The sequence below is a fragment of the Sarcophilus harrisii genome, chromosome 2 (assembly GCF_902635505.1).
Source record: "Sarcophilus harrisii chromosome 2, mSarHar1.11, whole genome shotgun sequence".
Taxonomy (NCBI): Eukaryota; Metazoa; Chordata; class Mammalia; order Dasyuromorphia; family Dasyuridae; genus Sarcophilus; species Sarcophilus harrisii.
The window spans coordinates 566,589,904-566,601,362 of record NC_045427.1 but is presented as its reverse complement, the minus strand read 5'-3'; the positions used below and the strand labels follow the sequence as shown (position 1 = coordinate 566,601,362).

Below are 11,459 nucleotides of genomic sequence, written 5' to 3'. Positions count from 1 at the left end.
TTGTCTTAGTACCCCCATTGTTAGCATAGTACCTGGCACATTAGGTGTTTAATAATTGCTTGTTGATTTATTGTAGAATTAAAATTTCAGGAAGTTATCCTGGTGATTATCTAGTTTAGACTCTCGTTTCACAGATTAATAAACTGAGACCTTGAGAAAGGAACTAGAAGAGAAAACTTGGCATAGTGGATGGGATAGTATAAACTAAACTTGGAGGTAGGAAGACCTGTATTCCGACCATAATTTTCAACACTTGATATTTATAGAATCATGGAAAAGTTTCCTAATTTCCCTCAGCCTGTTTCTTCATTTATAAAACAGAGATAATAGTAGCACATACCTCACAAAGAGATCAAATGTGTGAATGTCAATAAAGCCTTATATAAATCTAAGTCTTTGATATCATGCAGGGTCTGTCCTTTGCTACCCCTATGATTCCAGGCCTTCTCAGCTCTGAATCTATGAGCCTATTTGTCAAGGATCCCATGGTTAGTACCAGAGCATAGACTAGAATTAAGTTTTTCTGATTCCCAGTTCTGATTTATTTCCATAATATCAATTTCCCATTTGGTCTAAATAGCCAGAAAGTATTTTGCTCCTGCACTACATTCTTATTCTTTATTCTTCTCCATCTCTCCAACCTTTTTCTTCCTGCAAACATATACTCACACTCCTGAGGCCAAATAAATTAACAAAGATGAAGAAACACACATAGGTAATTTAAACTTCCCAGGCTTACACAGAGTCAGTTTGTGCAAATTCTGTAGGCAAATAGCTTTTCAAAATCCTCCTCCCAAATTCTTTTCAACAGTTTGATCATTTTCCCCTCCCTCCCTTTCCCTTAACAAGTTATGAATTGCCTTGTTCCCACTAGTCAATGTAACTCCTAATTGTATTCAACAAAATTATTGAACATTCTGTCAGCTACTGAATAAATTAACTAGGCAGCACGATATAGTGGGGAAAGCATTTATTCAAGAGGATTCTAGCCCTGGCTCTGTCCCTTGGTATTGGTATTGGTTTTGGCAAGTCCCTTTACTTTTCTGGGCCACAGTTTCCATGTTTGTAAAAATAAGTGCATTGTGTTAGATGAGTTCTAAGAGCTCTTGAAGCTCTGACATTCTATGATCTTATGACACATATGACACCTCACTCAAAATTGTAAAAACAAATGTTAAAAATTGTTTTTGCATGTAACTGAGGAAAAATAAAATATTAAATAATTTCAAAGAAAAAGAAAGGAGTGCCCCAAAACAGCAACACCAACTATCTATTTCTTTCTATACATATAGACATATTTATATGTGTGTTTATGTGTAGACTTCCTCCCAGCTCTGTCATTTACTATATCTGTGTGATTGGGCCCAGTCATTTCATTTCTCTGGACTTCAGTTTCCTCTTCTGTAAAATGAAGAGGTTGAACTAGATTGTCTCTAAGTTTTCTTCCAGCTATAAACATGATCTTATCATCCTCCTAACTCTAAAACTCTATTACTCTATAAATCATTTGAGCCTTAGTTTACTCATCTGTAAATTACGGAATAGCTATGTAATTGCCTCTAAATCCTGTGACCCCAGGGAAGTTTAGTGTAGAATCCTGAAAAAAAAAAGTATGTAAGCCTGGAATTAATGCTACATTGTGGAAATGCATATGCTCTTTTCCCCAAAAAATACCTCTCCTAAACTCTTAGAAAATGTCTCATTCAACAGGTTGGACACTACCTCCTATGCTTAGGATTTTAAAGATTTTTTTTGAAAAAATGAAGAGAGGCAGGAACATTTAATTAGTTTATTTCACATTTGATCTGTAAACTTTTATTTTTTAAAAAATATGTATTATTAGTAACATCTGATGACTTTGTTTTCCCCATTTAGTGAAATATGGTAGCAGTCCTTGAAGACTCAATATTGAAAAACATATGTATAAATGCTGATGTAAACATTTGTCTCAGACCTTCACACCCCACCTTCTGAGTTTATAAACAATATGGTCTGACCAAGGAAAGAAGAAAAAATACAACACTTTTGATGCTGAGAAACTATTTTGTCAATAACTATACAATTTGGCAGGCAGATCCAATTGTCTCTTCACACTGTTTAACTTGGGCAGGTTGTAACAAGGTTTCTTTGCCCACATAATTTCTATCCCTCTGTCTCTTAAGGCAGGAGTTAAAGTGCTCCCTCCTCCCTAGTAGTCAGTGTGCACTGGTGAGGGTTTCCATATACTACATATAAACATATTTATTCTTCAGGCAGTTGCTTTCATGGTGAAAAAAATAAGAGTGATGAGTCCTGTTTTCAAGTGAAAATTTGAGGCTGCAGTTCTGAGAATGAAATAATTATGATATAGAGAGGCTCAAGGTAAGTCAGAAGGAGTTCCTTTAACTCTGCCTTGATTTATTATTGTAATATTTACACAGGAAAAGGCAATTATGCTGATAGACACAGGGAAAATGTACAGAAATGTTTCCCTGTCAGGAAATATCAAACCACATCCAGATCCACAGAAATAATCACCAGTTGCTGGTGAAGAAGACACTAGAGGATCTTTAAAAGGAGGGAGGGAGCAAAAAAATTAGTAACAACCACCTTACACTGCCAAAGGATTTTACTCTCTAGGAGAGATAATGCTTCCTTCTGGCAGGTGAGTCCAGCAGTAGGAATTCAAACAACAATATCAACACTAATCAGTTACAACACAACACAGGTAACCCCATCTTAACTATTTTTAAGAGTGCAAATTTACAATCATGAAGGAAATGGGCAATTAGCCCTGGCAAAAAGCCTGGCTTCGACTGCCACATTAATTCTTTGCAAGAATTTCAACTTTCTCTTTTCCCAAACACAAAGTGCAATTTGAGCCTAGCTTCTGACGTCTGGGCCTAGGGTTAATGGGGAATACCTTTTGGAAAACAATACTGCTCTATGGAGTAGCATGCAGACTAAGGTCAGCAGGAGGCCCTTATTTAGGGCCAGAAATGAACTGGAGAAAAGGGGGTTTTTCCAACTGGAACTTCACAATGAGTGAATACTAATGCTATCCACCCCTGGGAAGGCCAGCTGGGCTTGCAGAGCATCCCTTTTGGAAGTTTTGGAAGCAGGAAGGAGTCTTACTGGTTGTAGAGCCCTATACATCTGGGTTAGTCATGAGTCTCTTTACACAGAGCCAGGCGCCTGTGCAAGTACTATTCTCATGGTGTCATCTTTCTCCTACTCGAGTCCGCTTTATTGCTCTGCCCTGGGTCGGAGTGTTTTCTCTCTCTCTCTCTCTGCCTGGTCTGTATTCCAAGGACTGAGACAGGACTTCGTCCCTCAAAGCAAGAATGCCTTCCAGCTTCCCGGTGATCCCTGGGGTGGAAAGAGACAGCAAGAGGCTGGGAAGGGCTGGGGGCACGGCAGGGAGTGAATGAGGAGTGGAGGGGATGGAGGCGTGTGGGGCGGTAGCTTCAATTCACACGATGCGCTTCCTGTCCACTCGGCAGAGGATTTTCTTGAAGGCCCGGCGGAAGTCGTGGTTGAAAATGGTATAGATGACCGGGTTGAGTGAGCTGTTGCAGTAACCAAACCAGAAGAAGAACTTGAAGAGGGTGGGGGGGACGGAGCAGCAGACTGCGGTGAGCGTGTAGGTGAAGAAGAAGGGAAACCAACAGACTACAAAGACCCCGATGACCACGGCTAGCACAAAGGTGAAACGCTTCTCGCGGTTCTGGCGCCCTCGCCAGCGAGACGCCTTGGCGCCCCGCTCTTCCTCGCCCCCTCTCCGGGGCAGGCTGTCACCAGGCTTCACCTGGCTCATTTTTGTCTTGCTCTTTCCCCTGGGGGGCCGCTCCCCTTTTCGAGGACCAGTGGGGCCCGGCGTCTGCTCCGGGTGCTCTGATGAAGAGCTTTCCTCCAAGTCCAGTCCGTTCACCTCCCTCTCGGTTGGGACTGGCTCTCCCGCCCCGTTGAGCTTGGCAGGCAGAGGTTGGTCTTCCCCACCTCCTCGGTCTGGAAGCCCGTTGGGACGGCGCTCAGCAGCCTCGCTGCCGTCGCTACGCCGGCTGGGCGGCACCCTGGTGCGACGCTTGGCGATCTGGTAGATACGTACGTATACTAAGATCATGATGAGGCAGGGGGCAAAGAAGGAACCGATGCAGGAGGAGATAACGTACCACTTCTGGTCGTTGATCTCACATAAGGGCTCCACCTGCTTGCCACCTCCCTTCTTCTCGATGGAGATGAGGGGTGGGAAGGAAATAACAGCCGAGATGACCCACACAGTGAAGATGATGGCCTTGATACGTCTGGGTGTCCGCTTCAGGTTGTACTCGATCGCTTGAGTGATAGACCAGTAGCGGTCTAGGCTGATGGCGCACAGGTGCACAATGCTGGACGTGCAGAAGAGCACATCTAGCGCCAGATAGATTTCACACCACACCTTGCCGAAGTACCAGTAACCCATCACCTCGTTGGCCAGTGAGAAAGGAATGACCAGAGTGGCTACAAGGATGTCAGCCGAGGCCAGAGACACTAAGAACAGGTTCTGGGGTGCCTTGAGGGCTCGACTGGTGAACACCGCGATGATGACCAGCACGTTGCCGAACACAGTTAGCAGCATGAGCAGCCCAGCCAAGCTGACCAGGGTCAGGGTCACCTGCAATGAATAAGGGGTCTGCCGCGATCCCCCACCAGGCTCAGTTCCGTTTAAGCTTCCATTGCCTGAGTCCGGCTGAAGGGACCCCATAGGGGCGAAACTCCCCTCCGCCAGCGGGTGATCCCGGTGTAACATGAAAACAAACTCCTCCTCCCCTCCACTCAGTCCCAACTCTGTCCTCCTTTTTCCTCCGGGATGTCAGTTCTCTTCCCCTACCCCCACCCCCACCCCGAGAAAGCTCTCGGTGGCTCACATGGGGCGCTGCTCTCTGGGGGAGGGGATTCAGAAAGGCGGTGTGTGGGGAAAGAGAGGAGGGAATTGGAGAAGTGCTATGAATAAAACTAGCAGCCCATGGTCTCAGTCTTCTTATCCCGCAGCAGCTACCGGGGAGAGAGATCACAATATCCCCCACCTTACGGTGGGCTTGGTCTCCTCTTTCCCTTTTTCACCTACTCCCTACTCGTAAATCCAAGTTTTATTTCCAAACGCAAGGCCAAGCAGGAGGAGAAATCCTGATTCTCCAAAGAAGAAAGAGATAAGGGGAGGGGGGGAAAAAGGAGAATCTGCCCTTTTTATTTGGAAGGGTGGACAAGAAATGTATGGCTTTTTTACTTCAGATCTGGAGTGGAAAGCAAGTCTCTCTTACCGTGGTGAAGGTTGCTCAATAGGAACCCCGCCCCCCACTCGGGTCTCAGAAAAGGGGTCTGGGGGCTCCGGTGTTGCCAGGAAGATAAGGAGGAAGGAAAGAGAACTGATCTCTGCTTTCTAAAATCCTTTAAGCAGTTAGTGGATTTCTCTTCTCCTTCACAGGACACTGATACAGGGAAGGCCCGCGTTAGCTTCTTTCTCTTCAGATCCCCTCCTCGAGATCTCCAACTTGAGCGCCCCAATGGATTGTACAGGTGTACCTTGAAGACTCCCCAGCGGCATTGGAAATTGGGCATAAGACACCGGGAGCGAGAAGTGGTCCCCTTCCTCAGCTTGTCTGAAGAAAAACTGTCCTTTGTTAGCTGTGGCCCCGGCGTTCTTCTGCGCCCGGGCGCTGCCTAATCCAGCGCCAAGGTTGGTTGGACAGCACCTTAGGTCGGATCTCAAGTTGAACGCGGACTGGACCTTGTTGGGAGTGGGGCGAGTGAAACAAGAATCAGGGAGGAGTGAGGGATGCAGGCTGGATGTCCAGGGAACCAGGACAGGGCGCGCCTCTTTGCGTCTCCAATAGAACTGGAACTAGTGCTGTTGTCTTCCCTCACAGTGGACTGGTTTTATAGCCCCAGGATCAAGCCGGCGTTGCTGAGCAGCCAGCGTCAGTCCCCACGTGGGAACCCGATCCTCCTCCGCCCCCTTCCCGCCCCATTCCCTCCCTCTGTCTCTTCTCTTGTTTCTCCATCACTGCTCTTTCTGCTCCCTCTCTCCCTCTTCCCCTCCCTCACATCTCCCCCTTCTCTCTCTCTCTCTCTCTCTCTCTCTCTCTCTCTCTCTCTCTCTCTCTCTCTCTCTCTCTCTCACCGCTGCATCCCTCCTGCACCCTTCTTGGGGACCAGACCTTTGAAGAGCTGCTCGGGGTAATGGGAAACTAAAAACTGAAGGTGAAGAGAGATAGGAATTAGGGCTGGGTCACCTTGTGGAACTGTGAGTACGCACAGGTGGCCAAGGCATTTAGACGACTCAGGTCCGAGATGAGAATGCTGAATCTAGATAACTAGGAAGTCGAGCACTGGGTAAAACCAGAAGTAGTCATCTCGCTCCGGGGCGTCTCAGATGATCACACAAGAGGGATCCCCAGCGGTCAAAGGAGAGGGAAATGCCCCTCTACTTTGTGGTAAGTGGAACCAATATGTACCCGGTGCAGCCTCAGGGGAAGAAAGAGGAAGCCAGGATAACCCAGTTTCGCAGTTGAGTACTATATCTTTTTCTTGTGCTCTCATACCCTACAGACAAGGGACAGGCATCTTCTGGCCATCTCCAGCTGATGTGGATCAGGTAGCTGGGTGTTGGATGGCAGAAGAGGTTTGAAGGTTCAAGACCACCGCCTCTGCTCTGCCTACCCTGCCCGGAGAGGGAAGAAGGACTAGCGGAAGAGAGAGTGTTGATTAGAAGCTGTAAGAACTGATAGTAATTATCCACCCCAGGAGGCTGGGGGGATTGAGAAGCTTTAAGTGGACCAGGGAGGGATCTAGGAGTCTCTTGGAATTCTAAAGGAGTTCGCTCTCTCACGTACAGAGTGAGGGCGCACTGACACCTGCTGGCGGCTCGCGGGCAATGCTGAAGAGTTTCACACACAGGATTTTGGAAGGACCTGAGAATCCCACCGTGGATAATCAAGGCTTCACTCTAAGATGTCTCCCACGTTTAATAATAACAATAATGCCTAAGGAAGGGTGTTTTCTGTTTTCAAATAACATTGGAATATGTTTTTTCTACTTCCCTTTTTTTTGCCTCAGTAATGGTATTATTTATACACAAATAAATATCTTAAAAAGAGAATATATTCTAGCCTTATGGTCACTTTAGCCTAGGGTTCAAGAGGGGACTGAGATGCTGTAGAAATAGTCCCGAATCCAGACAACTGGAAGTTACTTGCAACATGGTGGTGTAACCTTGGACAATTGATCAACAAATATTTATAGAATACCTATTATGTGCTAGGCAAGGTATTAATAATCAATAAGTATTTATTATATACCTACAATGCTGATTAGACTTAGGAACAAAAAGACAAACATGGGAAATATTCTCCACCCTCAAGAATTTATGGTCTATATTCCATGATGGGAAATTAAGTGGTCAAAAAAGGACTTTTTTAGATGATAGTTAAATATCAACAGAAATATCACATTAGCTTCCACTTACCTTGTGATTTCTACATTTTTCAGATGGACAGATTAAGTTTGTTTAAGGCATGGGAGAACATGAGGTGGGGAGGAAAGAGTTGTTAAAAAATAGAAAATAGTCCTGAGGGAATATTAAATGAAGGGCAGTTTCCAAAATCTTATAATGTGAAGTACCAGATGATCGGCTTGAAACCACTTGTCTAGCATGTTTTGGACAGTGTTCTGTGTAGGGAGTAGAGGTTGAATTAAGTGACCCCTGGATATCACTTTCCATGCAGACTATGGTAGTTGCTCATGTTCTCCCCTAGTCGGTCCTCCCTCTCCCCAATCTCCCTGATACTTTCCTGGGCTCCACCATTCTTACAGTCCCCCTAAGCTCACTGGTTGTCGTCCTAGACTTCTTACCATTTCTCACTCTCTTAGTTGTCAATTTCATCTTTGTACCATCTCTCCAAAATGCTCCCTTATCTCCTCTGACATATATACCATTCTGGTATAGCCCTTCTTCATCATCTGCTTGGACTATTGCAATAGCACATTTCATATCTCTCCCTTCTATCAAAATGATTTTTCCTAGATTGCAAGCCTTGACCATCTCATAGCTCCTATTTCATAAACTCTGGTGGCTCCTTATTGCCTGCAGCTTCAAATATAAAATTCTTTGATATTCAATGCCCTTCATAAAAAGGGCATTGCCCAGTCTTTCCAGTCTTTTTTCAGTCTTTTTACACTTTAAACACCACCATATATTCTTCAATTCAGTAACACTGGCTTATTGGTGTTCCATGAATAAGATACTCCTACTCAGCTCTGGGCATTTTCTCTAGTTGTAGTATATGATCTCCTTCCTCATTTCTACTAGCTGACTTCCCTAGCTTCTTTCAAATCCCAACTAAAATCCCATCTTCTATGGGAAGCCTTTCCCAAACGTTCTTAATTTTAATGACTCCTCTCCTCTCGTTATTTCCTATTTATGCTGCATATAGCTTGTATGTGAATCTTTGTTGGCTCGCTGACTCCTCCATTAGTTTCTAAGATCCTAAAAATATTTTTTTTTTGTTTCCCAGCACTTAGTACAGTATCTTTCACACAGTAGACACTTAATAAATACTTATTGACTGAATGACTATGATTGGTAGAACATAGGAGCTCCCTGACTCTGTCCTCTATGATATTTATTAATAATAGCCATATATTTGTCTAACTTAAGTATTTTTCAAAGTGTTTTCATATGCATGATCTTATTTAATTCATACTCATTGCTATGCAGTCTCTTAGACATTGTTTATCTAGAAAATAACAAATAAGACGGCAATGTTTCCATTGGAACCATAACTTGGAATTCTTGTGTCAAGGTTTGTATCACAAATCATGACTGGGGAAACTGACAGCAAACATAAGGGATCCTATTCCTTGGAAGAAAAGGAAACCTTGAAACTGCAGTATAAGGCTGCTGCTAGATCAGTGCACAGCTAAGACATAAGCGGGCAGGGAGAAGCACCCACCAACATCCCTTCTGGTAGCTTTCTGTTTTAACTATTCTTACTAACCAGGTGCTAAGCACTTTAATTCTACAATGCTGAAGGATTACAAGTGCTATAAGTCTAATTTTGGTACCTTCAAATTGTAGCTCATTGCTCTGGGACAAAGTCCTTGTTGACCCATTCTAGTTATGGCTCTGATTTTCATCATCACAGGCTATTTTCCCTGCTGAGTTTGTATCCTGAGAACTGTTTCAGCTCCCTCCTCTGGAGCACACACAGAGAACTAACAATGCTCAGAATCTTCCTACTTCCATCATTTTCTGACTGATTCTGAACTATTCTATTAATCTAGTCACAGCATGATAAAGCTTTGATTTACTTGTAAGGCTCATCAGATGCAAGAGGCTGGGGCACTTCTCTTGACCTAACTGAAAAATCACAATGTTGCCTATCCACACAGAAGTAGAAAACTCACCAAGGATACCCAATCATAAGTATGAATATTGAGAGATAAATCAAAGCCAGAGATATATTAAGATATATTAGATACTGCACTTTATTAAAGACTAGAGAGCAAGACCTGGGAAAGTTAAGTTCATTGCTTTACCACCCTCCCCTTATTCCTACCCAAAACTGATTGATATATTTTTAAAAATTAGAAATTTACATCCAGTCCTCTCCTTTCTATTATTTCAGATCCATAAATGGAAATAAAGACAATCAGGCTATACATTTGCCTTATCCTAGAACTGTTCCTTCTTGCTGATGCATATCCTTCAATAGCCCTGCTTTTCTAACAGTCAGCTGCCTTCTCATTAACTCGCCTATTTAAAGTCTTGTCTGAAGAAAAGAGTAGAGTAAGCTTTCAAGGAGCTAGGAGCTCAAGAATGAATCCTTCTTTTTCTAGAGTAGACCCCTTTTAGCTTGGTATGGAACACAGAAATCAACAGCTTGAAGATTCCCGGTCAACCACTTTGTATGCCCTCTGGAAACTGTCTTTTTACTGATTAGAATCAGGGAGAGACATGCTGAACAGGGAGACATTCCCAAAAAAAGCCAAATCAGCTTCTGCGGCCTGAAGATGAATGTTTGCTGTTAATCAATGACCATCAATTAATATGGCTTCATCCCATTTCTGAGAACAGCTAGATATTTACTTTAAATGAATTAGGGAACTAAATTATAATCCCCATTCAATAGAGGAAAACAATAAACAAAATACCAAGCTTCTGAATCACTGCATGGAAAGCAGCATAGTGCAATGGAAAGGATATTTGCTCTGTGTTCAAATGCCTCTCCTGATGTTTATACTACATGCATAACATTGAATAGGTTCCAGAGCCTTCTTGGGCTTCAATTTCTTCATGTGCAAAATTGAAAGGTTAGTTTAATAGCATCTAATATCATTTTTCTCTCTAAATCTGTGACCCAATAATCCAAGGCTTCCTGTGGAGATAAGAGCCAGCCACTGCTTCTATAAGGATCTTCTTAAACCCAACCAAGACTTTCCCAAAGAAATCCCCTGCCATAGAGGAATGTTACATTAATAAAGGATTCGTAGTTCTCAGTGGGTACTGTGCTAGAAGTACTATCTGTTCTTCTCTTCATAAAGCAGTTGGTGGTGCAATGGATACCTGGAGTTAGGAAGACCTAAATTGAGTCTTAGATCCTTATTAGTTGCATGTCAGCAGGCCAATTATGTAATTTGCCTCAGATTGCTCAACTATAAAATGGGAATAATAATAGCACCTACCCTATAGGATTATTGGGTCTCAAATGAGATATCCACAAGAGCGGTTAGCACAGTGCCTGGCACATATAAAATGTTTATTCTTCTTCCCTCTTCATGAAGGGAAAAAAACCAAATAAGTGATAAGGAACAGAGGTAGTGGTCTCAACACTGAAATATCTACAGTTTGAGTATAGGGTGGAAAACTCAGAGGATGAATAGAGATAAAGGATAGAACTGACAAAATGGAACCCAGAACCAGCATTTCCCATGTCCCAGATTTCTTCTCCTATCATGCTGCTTTGTACCAATGATGATGGATAGTACTCTATCCATCAGTGATAGGTTTAGAGACATTTCCTCATTTCCTACCTGGCTATACTCATTTTTGAACTTCTTTGGCTTTTTCAGCAAGCTCTAATATGAGGCACCTCCTTCTCCTTTTCATCTTTCTTTGATGTGACTTCTGTTAGAATGTAAGCTCCTTGTGGACAGCACTTTTAATTTTATATTTGTATCCTTAATACTTAACATGGTCCCTGGCACATAGAAGGTATTTAATAAATATTTACTGATTTCTTGAGTCAGGAAGATATGCATCAAATCTGGTTCCAGACATTTACTATCTATGGAATCTTTGCAAAGTCAATTAACCTCTGTCAACCTCAGTTTCCTCATCTGTAAAATAAAAAGAATGATAATACCTGCCTGTTGTGTAGCATGAGGTAATATTTGTAAAATGGTTTGCAAATCTTAAAATGATATAGAATGCTTGCTGTTAT

General features: G+C 43.1%; 1 protein-coding gene and 1 long non-coding RNA gene across 2 annotated transcripts; one reads left to right on the top strand and one right to left on the bottom strand.

Annotated features, from left to right (window-relative positions):
• Nucleotides 1-1,775: 1,775 nt before the first annotated feature.
• Nucleotides 1,776-5,909, bottom strand: ADRA2A (adrenoceptor alpha 2A). The gene has a single exon (XM_003755383.3). It carries the CDS (start codon nt 4,766-4,768, stop codon nt 3,452-3,454), a length of 1,317 nt encoding a protein of 438 aa, XP_003755431.2. The 5' UTR covers nt 4,769-5,909; the 3' UTR covers nt 1,776-3,451.
• Nucleotides 5,910-6,090: 181 nt separating this feature from the next.
• On the top strand, nt 6,091-7,058 carry LOC116421184. The gene is made up of 3 exons (XR_004231484.1): nt 6,091-6,452; nt 6,568-6,732; nt 6,854-7,058. It is a non-coding gene; the product is annotated as an uncharacterized LOC116421184 (long non-coding RNA).
• Nucleotides 7,059-11,459: the final 4,401 nt, after the last annotated feature.

Coding starts and splice junctions, on each gene's coding strand:
- ADRA2A (XM_003755383.3), bottom strand. CDS start 4,768: ATGTTACACCGGGATCACCCGCTGGCGGAGGGGAGTTTCGCCCCTATG.